Consider the following 23,086-nt stretch of genomic DNA (forward strand, 5'->3'; position numbering starts at 1 on the left):
CGTTCTTGTTGATGGGCGGAGAATGTTTCAAAAACTTTTCTAATCGGATTCAGATGACACCTACTTGCCCCAAACCACAACTTGATAGCAGCTGTTACTAAAGTGTGGAGCAAACTCAACAAGAGACGAAGAGGATACCTTAAAAATATTCTGGCAGCATTGAAACCAAAAGTGGTTCCTCATGCCGCAGCAAGAGACCCACTAAAATTGTCATTTTTGTCATTTTTATTCAGTTGAAGTTGTCTTCCAGTCTTGAAAAATGAGCAATCTAGGCGCTCGCCTGGCGCCCACGTTACCACCCACACGCTTCGGTCTCAGCGCATGAGCGCTGATGGAATCTCCACAGAATGAATTCTGTCATTGGCGGCAGGAGTTAGAGCCTCCAAACTGCCTTTTTTTTACAGGTTGCCAATGGCAACACAAAGTAACATTAGACAGTTCTGTCCTCAAACTGACACAACGCTCACTTGCTTTATGCTCCTTCAAGAACAGAGAGTGAGAATTCTACACTGTCTTCTCGACATTTAGCCTACACGTTACGCATGCTGAATTAATGAAGGGCGCATGAATGTATACCTTCCATACTTGAAACATTTACACAACAATTCTGTCAAGCCTATCCACATAATTTCTCTGTGCACATTCTTCTCGCTGACATTTTTGCTGTAGACTATGTTTCATGTGGTGACATTTTCGGAACAGTGTATTTACGTATTCATGTTTAGAAATTGATTTAAAATCAAAATGATATATTTAAAATATGTAGTTTTTCAGGGTTTTCTGAATCAAGGTATTTGTCAGATACCCGTCACCTGACCGTGTAAGCAGTCATTTTCCAATCGTGATAACATTATTAGTAGTTCACATAGGACAGTCTTTCAGATTTGACCATTTACTTGAGTTTTAAGTATGCGCCAAAAATCGTATTTTATCATAAGATATTCGTATAAGATACTCATGTTACAACTAAATTAATATAATCAGCTGATGAAAAGCCTCAAAGGGTTGCGTCAATAATAGGTTGGTACAGACCACATGAACGATAGAGGGCGCCATTTTTACAGTTACAAATGATGAGGTCAGTGATTTCATAAATAAAAAGTTAATTTATTTGAAAATAAATACATGCATACATATTCAAAAACTTGATGAGATGCCCAAAGAATTTTCAGTCAAGTAAAAAACAAAATTAAAACACCAAACAAGATGTTTTGACATCATGTTTGACATGAACCTGGTTGTGCCTGAACATGACAGTGCTGTGTCTTTGAGGAGGGCCCCCCAGCTGGAGGAAAGATCTATGTGTGAGGCCCCTGCACTTTCCATGCTCTATTGACCTCATGAGTTTTCACTGATTCTCCTTGTGAGAGTTCTTTAGAAGATGAGAGATAATGGAATGACTTTTATCCTAAGCACAAAGGCCAAAGACAGGGTCTGTGTGTGTGTGTGTGTGTGTGAGAGAGAGAGAGAGAGAGAGAGAGAGAGAGAGAGAAAGTGTGAGTATGTGTGAGTGTGTGTGTTAGTGTGTGCGTGCGTGTGTGTGTGTGTGTGTGTGTGTGTGTGTGTTTGTTTGTGTCTTTTCTTCATGAGGGCTTTGATCCCCCAGAACTGAAGAGACTCCAGTGAATTGCACACAGACTGTATGCCCAGGGGTTATTGCTCTCTCTGAAACTCCTTAAATTTTCTTTTATGACTGCATATTCCACAAATTTTCAGAGGTTCAAAGGAGGATGTGTTGTTCTCTTTGCTTATGTATATTATCTGCACAGTCTTGCCACATTTTCCCATCATATTGATTGTTTTCTATCACACTAAAAGACCACAACATTGCATCATTCAAAAGCATGTAATTTATGAATGTCTGACTAACAAGTTCAGTTCATTATTGGACTGTGAACAATATTCTCGTATTTCTTACATTTTCACAGGTGGAGTGCTGTTTCCCTGAACTATGCAACACTTTTCAGTCTGATGCTGCAGTGGCAGTGTGCAGGCTGAGAGTAATAAAATGGTCACAGCTCTCATGCTGTGGGGGTTGGGTAGAGCTTTGCTTGGTGGATAAAGAGGAGGGGGCGAGAGAGTAGGGAGTTGTTTTTCAAAATCTGTGTGTCTATTCAGCTATGCACTTACTTTAAGTAGCACCAGAACACTTGAGCAGGTTTCTTTCATTCATATCCTTTACGTTTCCTAATTGGGGCCAAGTTTTTGTCCCATAGACCTTTATGATAAAGCTGAACTGCAGACTTGAAATCAAACAAGTGGGATACTGACAATTTGCGAGGTTGGTTTTCAGCTATTTTAGAAGACGATGAACCTTTTTACATGAATGCATTTGTGGTGTGTGTTTGGCACTGTGGGTAGAATATTAGATAATATGTTGTGTAATATGCTCTAGTTTCTGTCATTGTGACAACCCACACCTTCAGCTGTTTCAGGTGTGGGACTCAGGGAACAAATTAAAACTGATGTGCCAGCGGCATTGTCAGTGTACCGGAGATTTAGACAACCTCATCCTGTCTCAGTGGAGCGACTTTTTAAGACAAATACACGCATATAGACGTCAGTGGACAGAACAAAGGAGCACTGAAAATAAATGTGCACTGTGGTGAAAAGCATGCACACACACGCACACGCGCGCACACACACACACACACACACACACACACACAGAGCTGTTGTTCAGGCCGGGGTCCTGGGAGTGGGGTGCACAGCAGACAGAGTCCAGTACTGCAGGAGGTTCTTGGCATTCTCAGGGACGTGCCTAGAGTGGACAAATCATGCTAATTGGGTGGGAGCGAAATACAGCTTTATACCCAAGATGAAGGCGGAGAGGGAGGCTTCCTCAAAAGAGACAGTCGTTCCTTCAGTTTTTCCCTTCTTTTGCCTCATCATCCTTTCCTTGTCAGGTAAGACTACGCTACAGGCTTTCTTTAAGCCCAAGTTAAAGAACAGCAAAACTTTTGAAAGAGAAAACTTTGCTAGCTAAAAAAAAAAAAAAAAGGATTCTGCTAGCATGTTAGCCTAAGAGCAGGTGCTTTGGAAATAATTTTTAGTGTTGAACAGTGTTTATGCATGAGCATTTTTATTGTTAGCCTGCACAGAGTTATTAGTTAGAGAGTCTTTTAAGTGTTAAAGTGACAAAAAAAATTAATTTTCTTTATGGTCATGTTAAGAATAATAAATTTGTTGTACTTTTCTTTCAGAACAATCCCAAAAAAACAAGTCGTGAAATCTTGTTACTAATTGCAAAATTGCAAAAAAGACATTTTGAACAGATGCAAAACAATATCACAAATTCAGCTAAAATTTCTGAACAAGTTACAGTCAAAAAAGAAAAAAAAATAATTTAGTGTTTCTCCAACAGTATGTGCAGTGTTTGTAGTTAAGTCAATGCTAATTTGTAGGTTAGTCAGAAAGTCTTAGAAATAAAGGTTTGGATTAGAAGGTAATGTTGATGTTGTGATGGCAGCGTACCGCTGGAACAGGTAATAAATGTGGAGGCGTGAGACATGTCGGGGCAGAGAGAGACATTTCATCGGATGACTACTTGCTGTTGTGTCATTGTGCTTTGCCTTGATTAGCAGAATCACTGGGTCTCACTGTCTGAGGTACCCAATCATAGAAGAGTTTGTCTCTCTCACTGCCAGTTCTCATTGGAGGAAATCAGGCCCACAATCCAGGCCATTGTGTGCTTATCCTGGCACGTCCTCAGGGTTTGAGAATTGTCACCAGGACTTTTGAGCCATGCCGCGCCATGCTGACTCCCTCCACACAGCCCAGCACTGGCAAAGCAGGGTTGATGGCACTGGCTCTGTCTGGGTCATCCTGTTCCTTACTGAATGTCTAAACAGTACAACAGTCCACTTATGTTCCTTATGAAGTATTTAAGCTAGGAGTCTAAGGCTCTTTGTATTGTTACCTCTCCAAACTCACTGTCCTTTTTGAAAATGTTAAAAATAGTTTTCCTTTGGGCCTATTATATACATTTTTCCAGACGAAATACAAGTGTATACATGCAGAAATCATGAACCATGTTCTTCTTTCTTTTTCGCTTTCTTTTGAACTGAATAGATCTGAACTGAATTGAATTAACTGAGACAATCCAGAAATATTTCATTATACATACTTATAAAGATTTACTTGTAAAGATTTAACTTGAGAGGAACTACAAGAACATCCACAGCCTCCACAGTGTTGCAAGATGGTTGCAAGAAATTGAGATACAAGTCTTGTAATAGACAGACTACAGATACTGAAAATGAATGTGTTAAACAGAAAAGGTGATAGAGTAAATACATGGAACACTCCTGAAAAAGAATGATAGCATGTCAGTGAAGGCATTTCCTTTGTCATAAGCATGCAAAACTTCATTATATCAAACACAGAACAATTACTAAAAACCAGAGGCGGGCCCTGTCTCACATATTAATTATGTGACTATGAGACTATGACAGTGTAACTATGAGAACAAGTCAGTATTGTGGTAAATTTTTCATAGTTCAGTTGACTTGGAGCTTGTGTTTGTGGCTCTTTGCTTCAAAGCAAATGTGAAAAAATGCCTTGTGTAGCAACCCCTTATGTGAGTGTTTATATTATATTTAAGGCAGGATTGGATATCTTCTTCTCGGAGGACCATAGTCTAACAAAGCTTTGTTCTGTCCCTTTACTTATACTTGTACACTATTCAGGGCTTCCTTAAGAGCTTGATGCTTGAATACTTGTTACTTAGGTGCGATGAGGCAAAGAGGAAGAACTTGCATAAACTTGCAGCTTTTTCTGGAACATTTGCTTCTCAGAGCCCCTCTCACTTAATGTTGTTTGTTGTACTGTCAAACTGTAGAGGGAGTGAACATCACCAGTCCGTCCTCCATTGTTCGGGGAACACTTGGAGGATCTGCCTTGCTCTCGGTCAGCTACACCAGCTCAAGCTCAGACAGGCCTGTCATCAAATGGCAGCTTAAGAGGGACAAGCCCGTAACCGTGGTCCAGTCCATCGGCACCGACATCATTGGGAACCTGCGTCCTGAGTACCGAGGCCGAATCCTCGTGTTTGAGAACGGCACACTGCTTCTTCACAGCCTGCTCTTGTCAGATGAAGGAACCTATGAAGTAGAGATCTCCATCACGGATGACACTTTCACCGGAGAATGCCACATCAACCTCACAGTAGATGGTAAGAAAGGAGCAATGAGGAGATGGAGCAAAAGGGGAGTGGATTATCTGATATGAATGTACTTGAATGAAAGGATTCAGTGGTAATTTAATGTGTGTTTGTTCCCACTGTGTTGTCTTGTCTTCCCAGTCCCTGTGTCCAGGCCCTATGTACATATGGTTGCCTCCTCTGTCTTGGAGCTGAGTGAGCTCTTCACTCTAAACTGTTCCCACGAGAGTGGGACCAAGGTCACTTACGGATGGATGAAAGGCGGAAAGCCTCTGACCAATGACTCGCGTCTGCTCCTATCACACGACCAAAAGCTTCTGACCATCTCTCGTGTGCTCATGTCAGATGACGACATCTACAGCTGTGTTGCTGAAAACCCCATCAGCAGTATGAAAAGTTTGCCTGTCAAACTCACTGTCTACAGTAGGTGGAGTCATTTCGCCTTTGCTTCCACGCATACAGCATGTTTTGATGCGGTTAGAAAACAGCCTTTAGAATAGAAATTAGCCAAATATGATTCATTGGATAGTCTTCCAAAGCCCCACATTGCATGTAAATGACTTTGTTTAACTGAAAGAACCAATGTGGTGTGGAAATAGCACTGACAGTTTATTAAATATCTTTCTTTTTAAATATAAGGTGAATGTGTACTCTTACTGAGACCACCAAGCGAGCTGGCTCCAGAAAGTTCAGTTAGAGTAGCTGAGCTGTTTATGAGGGGCACTGGATGAAAGGGGCCTTGAAGGGTGTAGGTTTTGCCTGAGTTGAGCACCATTAATCCCTCACCTCATTATCCCTCTACTCTGCCTAGTAGCCGAGAGGGATCAGCAAGCGCAGTGGGGTTCAGTATTCTCTCTGGACAACCTGCCTTTAAAAAAAAAAAAGAAAAAAAATTAGAACACCCCCATTCATTCCAGCATTCATGAACTTGGCAACCAGCGCAAGCAATCAAGCCATTGTGCTCTCCTTCATCTGGACCTCTTCCATTTTGAGGGGCTGTCCTTCTGAGCAGCTTTAGAGGAGTTTGTTTTCCCAAAAGGGTTTTATCTAGTTTTGGAAAGGTAACGTCTTATTGAACCACAATGTGTGTGTGTGTGTGTGTGTGTGTGTGTGCATGTGTACAGAGAGGCTGTTGTACAGTGGGGAATGTTTGCGGGGTGAAACAGCAATGTCATGTCAACCAGAGTCGCTGTTTTTTGGCAGGACGAAGTTCTCTCTATATCATCCTCTCAACTGGTGGCATTTTCTTACTCATCACCCTGGTGACGGTGTGTGCCTGCTGGAAGCCATCCAAAAAGTAAAAGCTCATTGCCCCTGCCTGCTACCTTTGATATTTCTCAAGCACTGTAATAATGAAAGAGGCAAAAGTTAGAGGACTTTCTGCAAGAATATTGCTATTCTCGTTGTTTCAAATATCAAGAAAAAAAAAAAAACATTTTACAGATTGATTCAGATATCAACAAATAACATACTCCATCGAAACAGTAGCAGCAATTCAGCAGGTTTATAGGTTGACGTTCAATATAATACAACTTAGAAAGTTCAATAGAGTGTACAGAGACAGCGGTGTCTGGCTAAATAACCTTGGACTGAAAATTCGTACGCTTTCTTCTGTTTTGACATTTGGCAATAAAATAGCAAATAAAACAAACTCTTGTTTGAATAAATGTGACAGAAAAGCATTTCTTGTTTTCCTTATATCACAGAAAAAGGCACCAGTCTGCCAGACAAAACAGACAGAGTGCAGTACAGAGCAATGACAATCAGGAGGGTAAGAGTTAGTGCAGTGTCACATGACTGGTATCATTCCTGAAGCATTTAATGCTAACAAAACGTTACATTCTGGTTACTTATGTAGTTCCTAATAACTGAGCAGTGTTTGCATTCATTTGTACAGTCAACCAAAGAGACTATCCTTCCTTCTTTACAGTTGATGCTGTTCCTAAAAGGACCAGCCATGGTGCAGGCCGCAGGAGTCCAGCGGGCCTATACGTTCTCAAAGAAACGGTAATATCATCGTTTTTCTGCTCATGCCTGCGTTTTATTACACCACACTATAGGACAGCTCTGACAGAAATATTGATCAGTGCATTTTCCCTGTTGCTTGTTCAGGATTGCCATGATGGAGAGGGCGAGTCCCCACATAACCCTGTCGGTGACCCCAACAGCCCTCACGCTCATACCGGTTCTTTCCATCCTGTTTCTCAAGTTCCGGACGATTTAGTTCACACTTGCCGAAAATACCCCCGCACTCCAATCCCTTCACCTTCTTCGCCTCCGCACACGACGCTGGCACCACCTCCTGCCTCTCCACCACACTTACAAAGCTCAGGACACAAACACAACCCCAATGCAGGCATTTCCGCCCATCCACATTCACAAAAAGAGGAACATCCATCTGTGCATGATACACTCCAAAACCATATCTAGCAGCCTTACACACACATAAACACGTACACACACACACACACACACACACACACAGAGAGAGAGAGAGAGATCTCCACATTCTTCTCCTAGATCATATGCAGTTACAAATGGTATTATAAGCCTAAGGCAGTATTTTATGGTTAATGTATAGTAGGATATTATATGCCATAAAAGATATGGGTTCTATGTTTTCTTGGTAAAATAATTGCACATTGTCATGAGAGCCATAACATCTTAAAGCATTTAAAACACAGACCTGAAGACTGGCTCATTTTTTTTCTGAGGAGCTCTTGGACCTTGCACGGTTCACGTAGACCTTTTATTCCATAGCTGCTTCAACAGAGGGCTTTACATATGCCTGAGAAATATTTTGCGATTTTTCTTACAAAATGTTATTTTTTAAGATCAACAGAGAGGAAAAAAAAGCATGGTGTTTAATCACCAGATGTGGAAAATTTTCCCCGTATTTTGTTAAAATGACAATAAAACACCACTGTCTTTAGATATAGCAGGCATTTATATGTTTAAAAAAATTATAGCAAAACATAATTTACAGTATTAGCTGTGATTTGTACATAAGGTTGTATAAATATATTATATGTTCTGTCAAAGTGCCGTGACTTTGTTCTGTTGTAATAGTTTTGCTTTTCAGTGTGTCATCTCTCCTCTTTATACAGTTTAATATGTAGTGATGGAAAATAATTACAATAAACTGTGGAGGGAATAAGAAGTAAAATTATATTTATGATTGCTTACAATACTTAACAAACCTGATTTGTATTACTCTGCTGGATACTCAGTTAGCTCTTAAATTTTAGTTTTCTCTGTTTGCATCTATTGACACTCCCTGAAATCACAAAGTGCGTCAGCCCCCATGTGGATGACCTCGGTAAAGCTTTTGCTCATAACCTAATTTTCATGATTTTTGGAATATCTGGCTGAATGTTCACACATAAAGTGAAGTTTCAAGACAAAGACTTTAAAAGGTCATGAAAAGCCATGAAAGTACATTTAAAGGCATACATAACTGTGCTATAGTTGAGAGATATCTGACAGTAGATTGTTAGTGATGACCCCCTCAGTAAATTGACCATGACAGCCGATTTAACTCAGTATTCTTGTGATTACATTATTTCTGCACTGCAGAAAGGAATGCTGAATAATGTAAAAGAGATAACCTCAGCTAAAGAAGAAACTTCTGTCCTTCTGCTTATGAGTGGGCTATGAGATATGAATTGGATCTTTTCTGAACAAGAGCAAAAAATGAGGGAAAATAAGAAGGCCAAAAAAAGAAAAAAAAATCAGCTTTGAAAGGCCAAGGATGCCATGAGTTTCACACTGTCTCAGATTGTCTGACACAACTGCATTGCTTCACAGTGTAATGCACTTTAATTTCATAAGAGTTGAGTTGTGAAACTTGTTGCAGTTTGATACAATAAAGAGCCACTTTTAGCACAGAAATATGAACTGAGAACACATACTTCCTATTCTGTGAAACTGACACATGTTAGTAGGATTACTAACATGTGAACTAAACTAGGATTAATTATTCAAGTGTCAGTTGATTTGAACAACTCTTGACATCTTGTATCATCCATGTTGGCTTTTGAGTTGTTAAAATTGTTTACCTCCTGTAGCATTCATGTTCACTCTTGCAAATCTTGACAGCTGCATGATGTGAATATCTAAAACACAGATGCTGTCAAACTGCCAGATGTTGATTTCTGGAACTCCACACACAGTAGCACCAGCATAATACTCACTAGAACATTATTTCAATGAAGTTTTATTCAGACATGAAAATGCCTTATTAGACACCTCATCAAGATACATCAGCAGTTAAGAGGTTTTCATTGCCCCAAAGAAGCGCTTTTTTTTTAGACATGATTGTACAGTGTAGTTGTAATCACAACTCATTTGAATGTGCTTAAGAAAATACTGTAATCAAACTAAAGAGATTCTGTTTTACTATATATAGACATTGATTAATCAAGTCAGACCAGTCATATCCATTCATTAAAGAAGAAAAAGTGGAAACTGTGATTTTCATCCCTGATTGACCTATCAAAAAAAAGTTTTCAAGGCTTTGTTTATTATTGTAATTATTATTATTATTATTATTATTATTATTATTATTATTATTATTAAAGGAAAAACATATTCTATCAGTTGTTAAGGGTGAACAGGTTACTGAAAGCCTCATTGGAATGCTGCGGCTGCATGTTTTCTGTATTGTAGGCTGATCTGATGTCTGACTGGTATGTCAGAGTTCTCAGTATTTACACGACGGAGCTTTCTGATCTCTTTTCACTGAACGCTGGCTCTGACATGATTAAACCCGATCGATGGAAAACTCACCAAAAAAGACTTGGTAAATAAGAGGCTTTCAGCTTCCCTGAACACACGGGAGATGAAACGGGGAAGGATGCTGAGTGGAGAGAGAGAGGAGGAGATAAAAGGAGTCTCGGAGAAGAGTTTTCCATTTCCCTGGGCGGATCTGGCCCAGAAACACGGCCACGTTGTGTGAGTTTCCATAAAGCACCACTTATTGTCAGGATAATGTCTCTCTCTCTCAGATCTTTTATCATGAAAATATGACCGGACTCATCTCCTTTGTCTCTTGATTAATCCGAGCCCCTGGCATACCTAATTACTTAAGGTGCGATTGTCCTGTTCAGTGAGTTACATAAGCCTTCCAGTCAATCTCTTCTATCTAGGCGGAATCATGCGTGCCTTCTTTTGGATACTGTGAGGTTCGGCTCTGGTTAGTGCTATGGAGATATTGTTCGCATGACAGAGTGAACTAATACACAATTAAATCTAGTTTCTAGGGGTAAATGGCTCAAGGGAAAACAAAAAAAAGATTTCAATCTCAAAAGCCATTTCCCATCATCTTCCAATTTGCCAAGGTCTAATCTACTACTACTACCCATGCTCTGCCCCTCTTAATACCTTAAATTACCCCTCTGGGGCAGGAAGCCCATATAGAGGTGTGTTTCTGGCTTTTGTTGTGTTGACAGTAGCACGCTGGGCTTTGTGAGTAAAGGTGTGGGAAGCTGCTTTGTCCCAAGGGCAATTAATTAGAAAGATGTTTGAGAGCAGGCTCACTCTTGTCTGCAGCATCAACACTCTGATCTGAGCATACATTCACAAATAGGGTTTTCTTTTTATTTCTAATGACTGAGCTCTGTGTGCCTAAAACCTCATTGTTTACAACCTTGACTAATTGCTACATCTGTAGTTCCTGAATATATACCAATGATTTTACAACTAACTAGGCAAAATACATTGAAAAGATAGATTTTAAAGAAAAAATAGTAGTGTGGTTTTTCAGGACTTCAACAAGTCTATGGTCACTTGTCAGAACTAGACTGACTAAAACATCTGTTTTTTCCTTTCCCATAGTGTGTGGATTCTGTAAATGTGACTAAATGGAATGTTTGGACCTAAACCTTCTATAAAGACAAATTTTGATTATTTTAATTAACTGATGTGGATTTATCTGTACGTAATGTGGCACAGTACTGTATCTGTGCTGTCAATTAACTTATCAACATATTTACAACATTACAAACACAATTTCATACAGTCTTGATGTTTATAAAAATTCAATCTAAAAAAAGTCCACATTCTTATATTAGTATAGTTTAAAGCGGATTAAACATTTGTTACTACTACTAGAAAATTATCTACATGGTTACCAGACCACCAAATGACTAGACTATGCTACTCAGTTTTGTACCTTTTAAACTGTAATTCTCAAATATATAATTTCTGAGTAGAACTTGTGTATTCAGTAATTTTATCTCAGTTAACTATGAATTAAATAGGATGTCTTTAACACAACAGTAATGGATGGTTAAGGTAAACTTAATCAGGAAATACAATATGTATAGTGAGACAGACAAATCTGGCCACAGAAATCACTAAATTTAGTGACATCAACAGCAAATTACGATATTAAGAAGAGGTAGGGGCAGCCTACTTTTGTACTGTAGTAACAGTCCCTTGGCAACCGCTGAGAGTGGCAATTATATTCAAAGTCCTTCAATACCCCCAGGTTTTCCCCTCGCCCTCTCTCCATCAGTCTGCAGCACCTGCACCTGGGAAGCTGAGAGCCTCAAAAGCAGAGGGAAAACCAGGGCACTGTTTCTGAGTAAGTTTTCAGGATGTTGTTTGCATTCTACCTTTTTGAGAATGTCTGCCAATAAATGCTACAGTTAAAGGAAATTGGCACTAAAAAAAAAAAAAAAAGAAAAAAAAGTGAATTTGGAAGATGGAATATTCAGTTTACTACTGCTGGCTCAATGACTCTAAAATAAATGAGAGATTGTGCTAAAATAATGTGCGTGGTATATTAGATTTTATATATGTCGAGCTATTTTTTTTCTTTTGTCAGATATTCTCCTATTGCGTATATGACAGACTTATCTCATCCACTACTCCTTTTGGTAATAGTTCATTGTTTTCCTAACTCTTATACCTTTTGCATCTTGCATCTTTAGATGGAGGATACCATATTTAAAGGACCTTGTACAATGATGCAGCTAACATACAAGCTATATGGATTTCTCTGCAGGGGGAGAGGGACTTTGACAGTTCCTCTTCTTGACTTTGTGGAAGAGCACTAACAGAATGGGATCCAGCTCCTCATCTTACGCTCCAAAAACCATCTACCTGGATGTGGATGGGAAAGTGCAGAAAGTGAGTTTTTTTCTTTGTAAATGTTTCTGCTTGGATACAAACAGCTCTTCAGAGCTAAGGAAAGGGATTGCAAAAGGACTTTCACTTTATGTCAATGAGACGGTCTGCTTAATCCTCTTAAAACAACTGCTAGTCATTCCTTGCCGTTTCCTCATTATATCTCTAGAGCATCAGTGTTTTCAACTTCAATTTTTGTCCAACCACTTGACTAAATCTTTGAGATTATCCTGTTTGATACCTTTCATTCACTGTGTTCAAGACATTACAGTTTGAAGTCTGGTTCTTGGCAAATCAGAGTGTTCCTTGGGAGTCCAATTTGAAACAAAAACAACAGCAGTGATGGAGGAAAGACAAAAGAGTCAAACAGACTTAAGAAAAAAAAACACTGTCTGTCCAGGTCAGGTTTAAACTAAAGATAGCATGTAGCGCAGGTGTCATTGGCATAATAGACTACAAAGACACCTGGCACAACCATGCTGTGTCCCAACCGGCATTGTTTTCACATTCATGTCCCACTGGAATGCTTGAGGTGTGCATGTTAATTACGGCAAAGAGAGGAGATCATTGATTCTGCTGTATTAAGCTCATGGACTTTTCACCCTGAAATCCATGCTCATCAAGAGAAAGATTTCACGATGCTGTTCAGACACAGATAAAAGGCAAAATTTCAAAATACGTTTGAGTGATGTAAAATTACTGCCCTTTAGTAATGCACGGCCAAATGAATTAAGCATAAGTATCATCTAGGACTAATGTCTCTAATGCAATTTTACACAGTCTTCTACACAGTATATCAAAGACAGGGCACATGCCCAAAAAATTTCATTTATTTTAATGGATATTTTGGTGAAATGGGCTTATGAGTGTCCTGTCCAGATACAGTATATTTCTGGAACAAACAGTTCTTTGTGAATTCATGAAGGGCTTGAGTGGAGACCTGGAGATGACATGTCCCCACTCAAGGGTAGGAAACGGAGAAGAGTGGAGTTGAGAAACGGCTGTCTTTCACACATGCAATGTCTCTGTGGTTCACTCAGCTTTTGGAATCCTGTCTGAAAGATTCCCCTCGTAATATCATAGTACAGTGCAAAGCTGTATTTTTCGTTTCTTTTCTTTTCTTTCTTTCTTTCTTTTTTTTTCTTTTTATGCAAGCTTGATTTGTACAGTCAATGTCATACAAATCTTGAATCACAGAACACTACAAAGCTAAATTTTCCTTCTCTGGAAGCTTGATTTGTATGACTGATGTCATAAACACCTTGAATCATAGTACATCTAACAGCTGTGTTTTATTTCTTTGCAAGCTCACGTGAATCCATATGTTTGGTACATGTTCCTTCTAACAGGTGATTTTCAGTCGGCACTGTAGTCCATGTGACATAAAAGAGCTGCTTTGTTCCTCTTCCAACCTCCCCAGGTCAGTTACACTTCATCAAATTTCTCCTTGCTGCATTAAATCCCATAAAATAATGAAAGAGCTCACAGTGATACAGTGACTTTGAAGCTTTTGATCAGGGATACCACCTTCTCCTGTACAGTCTACGGTAAATTTCCATTACACTGTGAATGGCAGTTCGTCTTAGGAGTATCCATTGAGTATTTTTCCATTATGATACCATAAAAGGACATTTTATGCTCAACTTTAAGAGAGCCTCATTCTTTATTATGGATGTAGCCAAAGCAGATCTGTCTTTTTCACTTAGTTTGATAACTAGCGTGCTAACTGTCTAAGGGTAGTATGGTTATGACCTACCATTACTTAAGAGATTGCTTTTTCTTTTTTTTGGCTGAAAGACCCATTAAATGACTGACTTGTTCGTTATTTAAATTAATATTGTTGTATTTCATCTGATAGTAAACAAGCCTACAGAGTTAGGGAAAAATTATGCTAGTCACCTTTTGTCAGTTCATAAAATGACTAACCAAACCAATGATCAGACTGATTAAACACCAAACCAATGCATTTTCAAACTAAACTTTTAAACTAAATGTAATGAAGGTTCAAATTCAGCTCTGAAAATCCTGTGGAATAGTGCTGGAAAAATCACTGTTTTGTTTTGTTTGATTCGTGTTTGAATGTGACTTAAGCGTAGTGATGTATAAGAACAGGACTCTACCAGTCTATTTAACCTAACTTTTTCATTTCTCTTCTCAGAAACACTGCTATAATGATGGTAGACCCCGAGGGAGCCATGGTGTCTATTGATCCCACCATGCCAACCAACTCTCCAAAGTAAACTTCTGCTTTTGTTATCTAGGGGAACGTTTTGTTTTAAGGAAGAGGAATCTGACAATGATTTACTCTCTTATAATTTGTTTTCATAGATGTACTTTGTAAATTTATAAATCATCCAGGATTTAAAGTTCATTTATCCTTTGCAGTTCCTTATACAAGGTCATTCCTCTATCTACGGGCCAACTGGGAGGTAAGAAAACGTCTTTTAAAAGAGTTACGCTAGTCTTTCATTAATCGTTTATTGATGACATTTATGGCCTATCTTTTGGGCTCTCTTCCAAATGTATAGAACCGAGTTTTGATTGGCTAGGTTTTTTATCACCTTTGTGTTTACCTCCCCAGAGAAGGAAGATATGTTTCAGAATGTGTTGTCACAGGTGGCAGAGCAGTTCAGCAGGTAATGGATGTGTTTATTTTTCCACCGATAGGAGAACAAGGTACACATTTTCCCACTATAGCGTTGTAGAAAAAGACAGAAAAACAGTCTGAGAACTCTCTCTGCTCTATAGGGCTTTCCGGATCAATGAGCTGAAAACTGAGGTGACCAACAGGCTGGCTATGCTGGAGAAAAGAGTGGAGTGTATGAAAAAAATGTTTTAGTTTGCTCTTTGTTCTTTATTTTACTGGGTTGTGTTAATCAATTGCATTGCTTTAAAATTATACAAACATTCAAAATCTAACAATTTTGTTTTACAGTAGAAGGTTTGAAAGTCGTGGAGATTGAGAAGTGCAAAAACGACCTGAAGAAGTTACGAGATGAGATGATGTCTAGAGCTGGAGGAAGGTAAATGATGAAAGGTTTAACAATGATGGTGTTTTCCACAGTCTCAAAGAGGGTGGATTTTAAAAGAAATAGAGAACTGTTGAGATCTAGCCAAGAGTGGTTCTGAAATCCAATATGTTCTCCTTTTCATTTAGAGTGAACTGTCCATGCAAGTACAACTTCTCAGATGATGGAAAAAAGTTAATTCCAAGAAGAGACGTTCCCAGTTACCCAAAGGTACTGCACAGAATATCAACCATGCATTTTCCCTGAATCATGGGTTTTTAACAAAGAATTTTCCACTCTCACCCTCTACTTGATCTCTCCAGTACACTTTATCCCAAGAGACGATTGAAGCACTGAAGAAACCGACCTTTGATGTCTGGCATTGGGAGCACAATGAAGTGAGTTAGTCTCACAGGAATGTAAATGTTTAGACATGAAATGATTTCTGGGTCACTTTGCACATGGCTGCAATGCCATGACTCTGAGTGTTCGTCTTATGTTTTTTCAGATGCTGAGCTGTCTGGAGTACATGTACCATGACTTGGGCCTTGTGAAAGAATTCAACATGAACCCTATAACACTGAAACGATGGCTGGTAATACTGGACATTAACGGAAATCTCTACATAAAAAATAGAGAGGGAGGAAGACAAATAGGGGATGTTTTTATATGATTATTGGAGTAATGAATTAAAAATGATTATAATGCTCTATTTCATGCAGCTGGGCATTCAGGAAAATTACAGGAACAACCCCTTCCATAACTTCCGCCACTGTTTCTGTGTGAGTCAGATGATGTACGGTATGATCCACCTCTGTAACCTTCAGGTGAGAACTAGCACCTCACCAAGTTATCACCAACAGTGATTGTAACCGTGATGAAGTATTAATGCGTTTCTTTGCGTGTTTCTCAGGAAAAGCTCACCCTGACGGACTTGGGTGTTTTAATGACAGCTGCTGTTTGTCACGATCTGGATCATCCTGGATACAACAACACGTGAGTTCCCAATGTTCACAGCAATGGCCTGCGTGGATTTTTCGGTTTACTGTGGCTATCATCCAATATCCGTGTTTATGAATCAAATTGATTACATCTGACTGATTTTGGTGAGTCTGAGAGACTTCGATATTTAGTAAATGATTGTTCATGCAGGTAAGAAGAATAGGTTCATAACCATTAAATACTTGCTTTAGGAAACACAATATGCCAGAATTATGTTATCATATTATTATATTGGTATGTTGTTTAGAATGTGTTTCTCTGGCCAGGTACCAGATAAATGCACGCACTGAGTTGGCTGTGCGCTACAATGACATTTCTCCTTTGGAGAATCATCACTGTGCAGTTGCCTTCCAGATACTTTCCCTGCCAGAATGCAACATATTTGCCAACGTGGAACCTGAGGCCTTCAAACAGATCCGACAAGTAATCCCAGAATGCATTTCTGCAAGTCATTCTCTTTGCACGCACCAATACTACAGCCCTCAAAATCCCTCTTAATTTACAGGCCCTTTAAATAGCAGTTGTGAAACTTTAACAAGAAGAAAAACATGCATCAATGGGCTGTTATCTGGTATTCTGTTTGCAGGCCATCATCACTCTAATTTTGGCCACAGACATGGCCAGACATGGGGAGATACTGGATTCTTTCAAGCATAAAGTGGACAACTTCGACTTCACTAACGAGGAACATGTGACATGTGTATGTAACATGACATAAATCTAACATATAAATTACACAGTATGCTCTATCACACTCTCATTTTACTATTAGATAATGTTCAGATTGTGAGGCTCTCTTAAATGCACCACATGTTGAAAGGCATAGCTTTGTTGATGTAACATATGAAAGCCTCTTTGTTTTTATTATGTGTATGCAGCTGAAGATGGTTTTGATCAAATGCTGTGATATTTCCAATGAAGTCAGACCAACAGAGGTTGCAGAGCCCTGGGTGGACTGTCTGCTGGAGGAATACTTCATGCAGGTATGAGTTCTCCACAGGTTCTGCTCAGTGTACTCCTGCTCACTCAAGTTAACCTTATTTCTGCATTTGTCAGAGTGACAGAGAGAAGTCAGAGGGCCTTCCTGTTGCACCATTTATGGATCGTGACAAAGTGACCAAACCCACTGCCCAAATCGGATTCATCAAATTTGTTCTCATCCCCATGTTTGAAACTGTCATGAAGGTAACGACATAATTTAGCGTCAGAAGTGAACAAGGCTTTACAATTAAAACAGGGCTTTGCTTGAGAACTGAACTGAAGTTCAACTGAAAGCACTGAGGTTTTGTCGGTATTGTAGCTTTTCCCACAGATAGAGGAAATCATGGTGCAGCCATTAAGAGACTCACGAGACCATTATGAGGAACTGAAACAAATTGATGATGCCATGACCGAGGTAAACCCACCTCTGCCCTGCCCCCTTCTACCCTATGTTCTCTCTGTCTCTCTGTCTGTGTCTATCTGTCTGCCTGTCTCTCTCTCTCTCTCTCTCTCTTTCTCTCTCTCTCTGTGCATACTCTGACAAATGCATGTATTCATATACAGTTCAAACTTATGATCTCATGGATGTTACTAGTGTAATAGTGTATATCACTGTACTGATGAGGTACTGTCTATTGGATAAACCAGATAAATCATATGCAACAGACCAATTAGAGCTCAGCCTTTTATGTAGTGAGAGTGTCAGTGAGGCAGCATCCTGGTGTAATCCGTCACCATGTGCTAACATAAAGGTCTGTCTTTTGTTCAATGAGGCGCAGAAGAAAAAAACAGAAAATATGTCATTAGGAGGGAAGAAGAAATAAGCTTTGCAACAAGCTGAATGGTGAAGTGTAAGTAGAGACTCGTTGGCTGTGGTAACCTGAGTGCCTTTATTTTTCCTTTACTGCTCCAATTCTTCAATAGAACAGTCAGGTAGATCCACTATTCTCTTTAGCTTTGTGACAGCACAAAATGTTCATGAACATGCCAGTTCATGTATATCCTTTTGATAAAGTAAACTAGAAATCCTGTGGTTACAGTCTTACACATTAATAAATTACTTATTTTGGAGTGTGATTAAACCGAAACCAGAGACAGGATGGGACAATAACTCTGAATAGGCCCCCCTTCACAAGAAACTGTTAATGTATGTGCTGTCACAAAGTTATTTGACTGATTTCCATTGATAAACTTTTGTCTGTCTGTACAATGACTTCCTTTTTCCCCCTTTGTGCAGTGTAGGAGCAACTGTAAAACTGTATTTGTGAGGTGCATCGCACAATCCTTTTGACAAATACTGTGATTGAAACCAACAGGAGCAAATAACAATTAAGCATGTATAATGGAGATGAGCCAATCACAAATAGTCACGAGGTTAAACCTCTTACCCTGAGCCTGAAAATATGCCCTGGCCCCAACATCATCACTTTGAACCATCAGCATACCTACTGGGGTATCTGATGTCCTACCCTAAGGTCAGTAATTAGGGTTCATTCACTTTGGTCCCATGACCTGGATTTGGAGTGGGGTTAAGGGGGAACTGGTATGGTGTAGCTGAGCTAGTCACAGGCATGCTGCAGATAGACCTCACTCTCCAAATCTCAAAATACTTCTTGGTAATTGTGCTATGGATTGGAGCCACGAACTTGCTCTCTGGGATGTCTGAATTGTTATTCTGAGGTCAGTATTTTGAGTTTGGCTCGAGGCAAATCCATCACACATGCTTCATTTTCCTCAGGACCGACCATAATTTCTTGTGCAGATGGTCAGTGTTCAGAGAATGTTCTGAAATACAGTAAACCTCCAACCACAAGACAGGAACTTGTGAATGACTCATATTTTTTGGATTATTTTAGGGACATCTGTCTCTGATCAGGTTCCAAAAAGTGAATAGATCGCTCAGTCATGTGTTGGCAGATCCCACTGCAGTGGAGATGGGATTGGAGATGGCTGACCTACGGGCTGAATCCAAAGAGACGTCATAACTTCCAAATCTCTCTCTCCTTCAACATATGGTTGACATCGATAGGAGAGGTCACATGCGTACAGATAAATAGACAATAGACCAAATGACTAATTCCCTTGAATCTCTCATTTTAAGGGGCCTCTTTGGCAATTGTGGGCATATGTTCATATCATTTTCTGCTGTTCTTGTGAGATCCCCTGTGATGACCTGAATTTTTTGACTTGTCCTTTTTACTGAAGAAGTTCTATAGGGGATAATCTGTAATTTAGCCTTTCTGTGAATGAAAGATTTTTCCAGGTATTAACGTTTAATTAAAGTAATATATGTTTTTTTTCACATTTTTAAAATTATATTAAATTTAACTAAGTATATGGTGACACTGCTTGACATACATCCCTTTAAAATTAACTTCAACACTCGAAACAGTATTTGCAACTGTCAAAATTCTTGTAAGCAGACCCCTCTCCACCTCTGTCTTACAAAACTTTTAAAACAGACAACATGCAGCATCATGCTAAATCAATCCCTCATGTGGCATTGTCAAACAGACACTCCTCAGCGAAGAAGATAACATCACCATAAATCTCTAGCACTGTTTTTTTAGCACTATTTTATTCTTCTTTTTATAATGTAAGAATGATGTCATTCTCTATTATCGAACTGTCTGTCTACACTGTGCTGGTTTCAGTCTCTATATTTATCTCAATTTTTACATGGAAACCACATTTTGAGATTCTGACAAAAAGGCATCAATAAATTCACTGTTACATTTAATATAAAATTTCATCATATCTAATACTTTTTGCATGTTGTCTTATGTTGTACTGCTTTATCAATATTTTCATCACCACCACTCATCTTAAGTACATAATGTGACCATGTAATGCAACTATTTTTGACCTGCTTTATTACGCTTCCCCTGAGCTGCATGCTAATCTGGGAACACCTGTCCTTTCTGAAAGGGGTTGTCTGTACAGGACTGTGGTTATACCCAATTACACAACAATTTGAAAACATCAGCAGGGCAAATGTCTTGTCATGTACTCATCATTATAAAAAGTTCACTGAACTCTGTTCAGTATCTCCATTAGGTCTATGGCCTTTGTTCATCCTTGGATTTCCTGCACATTTATGCAGATCATGTAAAAACAACTTTAATATGTAGCTTTAGGCAGAATGAATTACCTGTTGGAACAGGAGTTGTTTGCTAGACTTGTGCCTTCTAGGGTACCAGTTAAAATGGGGTTATGGAAATGCACAGGATATATTCCACAGAGAAGTCATTTTAATGACATTATCTTTTATGATACGTCAACCAGCTGAAGCATAAAGATAATTATTAATGTTGTCCTACCATTAGTTGTTTTTGGACCGCTGCCTCCTTCACAAATAGCACAGAAACACCTTTACTTTCTTTGCTCTCAGCACAAAGATGAAAAATACAGAAGTATGAGTTTGTACTTTGAAGCTCAAAACCCACTTGTATTTGTTCAGCTCTCTATCTTTGTTGTGGTACATAAAAATCTTCCTTGTCTTTGATTTGTGGCCCCTGGGCTTGTATCATGTCGTATCTCTGTGACTAACTCTCCTTTGTGTGTAAACAAGCTGTTTCTTCTCTTCGTCTGAAAAGTCTTTTAGAATCGTCAACCCTCATCTCACCTTTCAAGCACCTCGTCCCCCTGACCTGTCTGATTTTGTTGATCCAGTCTGATGAAGGATACAGAACTCAAATTCAAAGATGATACAATATACCATAATTTGCTTTATGTCCCAAGTCCGTTCAAAGAAAGGAAAACATCCAATTACACCCAACATTTTAGATCTTATTGTTTGGACCAGTTCCCCTCCCATCGCTTTCTGTTGCGTGCAAGACATATTTACAGTCACTGAGAGGAATGTGCAAAAGGAGAATAAGAAACTCACAGAGTGAATGCCTTTTAATGCCTTTTATGTATCATGGCATATTTAGGAAGAACTAGAAGATATTTAAAATGCCCAGAAACACTATTAAAAAAACAAACAAACAAACAAAAAAAAATCAGCAAAATATCCAAATGAATTGTGGAAATCTGATCTTGCAAGTGTAAACAAACTAATGTGCAAACAAGTCTTTTGAAATGGTAAGTGTTTGTGTAAACAGCATGTTTTATGGAATACATGCACACTTAAGTTGTCTTGACCGCAGGACTGTTGAGTCTAACTGATGCACTGAGTTGTACAGAAAGAGAACTCTGACAGACGTTCTCTCTGCCTACCTGACAAAAGGTGCTTGACGACATCACTGGAAATAACTTACGGGACCAGTTCTAGTTCTTCTACATGACTATGTGTAAACAAAAATTGACTGTATTAAGAGTGTCAACCCAGAATGAAGCTGTTGATCAGACAAGAACATTGGAACATTTGTCTATGAGGGGCAAACTTGAAGAGTTGGTTTGTAGATACCAGACTAGTACTCTACAAATTGCTCACATGGTGGCAATATTTATCCAAGTAATTTTCATGGTCTCGCCTGCAGAATTTTTAAAATAAAAATAGTGCTTGAAGGAAAATCATAGTAGGCAAGAAAAAAAAAGAGAAAGAAAGCAAGATTCATCATTTCGCCATTACCATCCCAGTGTGCTTAAGTTTTTATCTCTCTATGATGGTTTGATGGCAGAAAAAATGATCAGACATTTATATACTGTCCTACTTTCTGTAGAGCTTCCAAACAAGGTTTTGTCTATGTCATTTAATAAGCCAGCATATTTATCAGAATTGAATACCATGCTCATATAACACTTTGTTCATTTAAACACAATGGTTAAATGACACATAGTAATAATGATACCTCTGGGAATCAAATATCAAAGGAATTCATACCTCATTAAGTGTTGATCATCAGCTGCGCCCCAACAAAAGAGTCCAAAAAAGCACAATTAGTATGTGTTTGGCTCCAGGTAACTCAGACATAATATCTGTGCGAAACATAAACCCACAGTAACTTAACTCCACTAAAATCCTGTGTCTCTCCCTTATCGCAGTTTTATCTACTGTATATCTTTAAAACCTGTCAGTGAAAGTGTGAGTTAGTCCCCTGGAATGTTAATCGTAACAGATTAAATCAGATATGTGTCAGCACAGTTCCGCTGGACTACTAGTTATAATGACAACTCATGAATGGTTTGACTGGACAAAGTATTATTTCTTCTTTCACTTGACACTACTATCTCAAAAAATATCAGTTCTTCCATTCATGTAACCACTACAAAAGAGATAAAGAGATTTTTATGTAGACTGTTGCGCAACATTACAATATCTCAACTGTAAATCAGCGCTCTGCTGTGTGTGAATGGTTTTATATATGTTCGAATACAGTTATTACTTTGCAAGTGGACTTAAAGCTGCACTCCTTTGTCTCATTCATGCAATGCTTGTTCTTTTGAACATCAGACATCAAAGCTATAGCTCTTTTCCTGTTTACGTCCTGCCCAGATACAGTCTGTACTGGGACCACAATGTTCTCCCAGTATGGGTCTGCTGTGTGTACGTGTTTTCTTAACACAGGCTTGAGCTCAAGGTCAGTGTGTGGGATGACATGGCCCTGAGTCTTTCCATCAAGGGGTTCATTCTGGATTTTAGCTGAGCACAGCTGGATACATAATTTGACTAAAAACTGTCTGTCTTGTGTCTCACCGACATTAGGAAATCGGTGAGAGCAGTTCAAATTTCACATATTTATAGAAATAGTATAATACTGAATCTGAGCATTGTGTTTTTTGTTTGTTTGTTTGTTTGTTTGTTCAGCTTTACACCTTCCTAGAAAAAAATATATTTTTCGCCACATAGATCTGAAGT

The 23,086-nt window shown here is 38.9% G+C and overlaps 2 protein-coding genes across 2 annotated transcripts; both read left to right on the top strand.

The window, feature by feature from the left end:
- The first annotated feature begins 2,818 nt into the window (after nt 1–2,818).
- hepacama (hepatic and glial cell adhesion molecule a) lies at nt 2,819–7,591 on the top strand. Its single transcript, XM_030778102.1, has 8 exons — nt 2,819–2,906; nt 3,104–3,109; nt 4,841–5,173; nt 5,303–5,584; nt 6,365–6,458; nt 6,868–6,938; nt 7,092–7,168; nt 7,274–7,591. The coding sequence occupies exons 1-8, from the start codon at nt 2,819–2,821 to the stop codon at nt 7,589–7,591; spliced, it is 1,269 nt and encodes a 422-aa protein (XP_030633962.1).
- A 4,635-nt stretch (nt 7,592–12,226) lies between these two features.
- Nucleotides 12,227–18,107, top strand: pde9ac (phosphodiesterase 9ac). The gene is made up of 18 exons (XM_030777137.1): nt 12,227–12,295; nt 13,642–13,712; nt 14,451–14,528; nt 14,678–14,721; nt 14,874–14,928; nt 15,041–15,111; nt 15,228–15,315; nt 15,450–15,531; nt 15,624–15,698; nt 15,809–15,895; nt 16,023–16,127; nt 16,214–16,296; nt 16,569–16,725; nt 16,889–17,002; nt 17,181–17,285; nt 17,359–17,487; nt 17,603–17,698; nt 18,057–18,107. The coding sequence occupies exons 1-18, from the start codon at nt 12,227–12,229 to the stop codon at nt 18,105–18,107; spliced, it is 1,560 nt and encodes a 519-aa protein (XP_030632997.1).
- Nucleotides 18,108–23,086: the final 4,979 nt, after the last annotated feature.

Source organism: Chanos chanos, chromosome 6 (genome assembly GCF_902362185.1).
Source record: "Chanos chanos chromosome 6, fChaCha1.1, whole genome shotgun sequence".
Classification (NCBI taxonomy): Eukaryota; Metazoa; Chordata; class Actinopteri; order Gonorynchiformes; family Chanidae; genus Chanos; species Chanos chanos.

Coding starts and splice junctions, on each gene's coding strand:
- hepacama (XM_030778102.1), top strand. CDS start 2,819: ATGAAGGCGGAGAGGGAGGCTTCCTCAAAAGAGACAGTCGTTCCTTCA. Junction 6,459..6,867: donor TGCTGGAAGCCATCCAAAAA/GTAAAAGCTCAT, acceptor CTTATATCACAG/AAAAAGGCACCAGTCTGCCA. Junction 6,939..7,091: donor TGACAATCAGGAGGGTAAGA/GTTAGTGCAGTG, acceptor CCTTCTTTACAG/TTGATGCTGTTCCTAAAAGG.
- pde9ac (XM_030777137.1), top strand. CDS start 12,227: ATGGGATCCAGCTCCTCATCTTACGCTCCAAAAACCATCTACCTGGAT. Junction 14,722..14,873: donor ATCTACGGGCCAACTGGGAG/GTAAGAAAACGT, acceptor TTACCTCCCCAG/AGAAGGAAGATATGTTTCAG. Junction 16,726..16,888: donor CCTTCAAACAGATCCGACAA/GTAATCCCAGAA, acceptor TTCTGTTTGCAG/GCCATCATCACTCTAATTTT.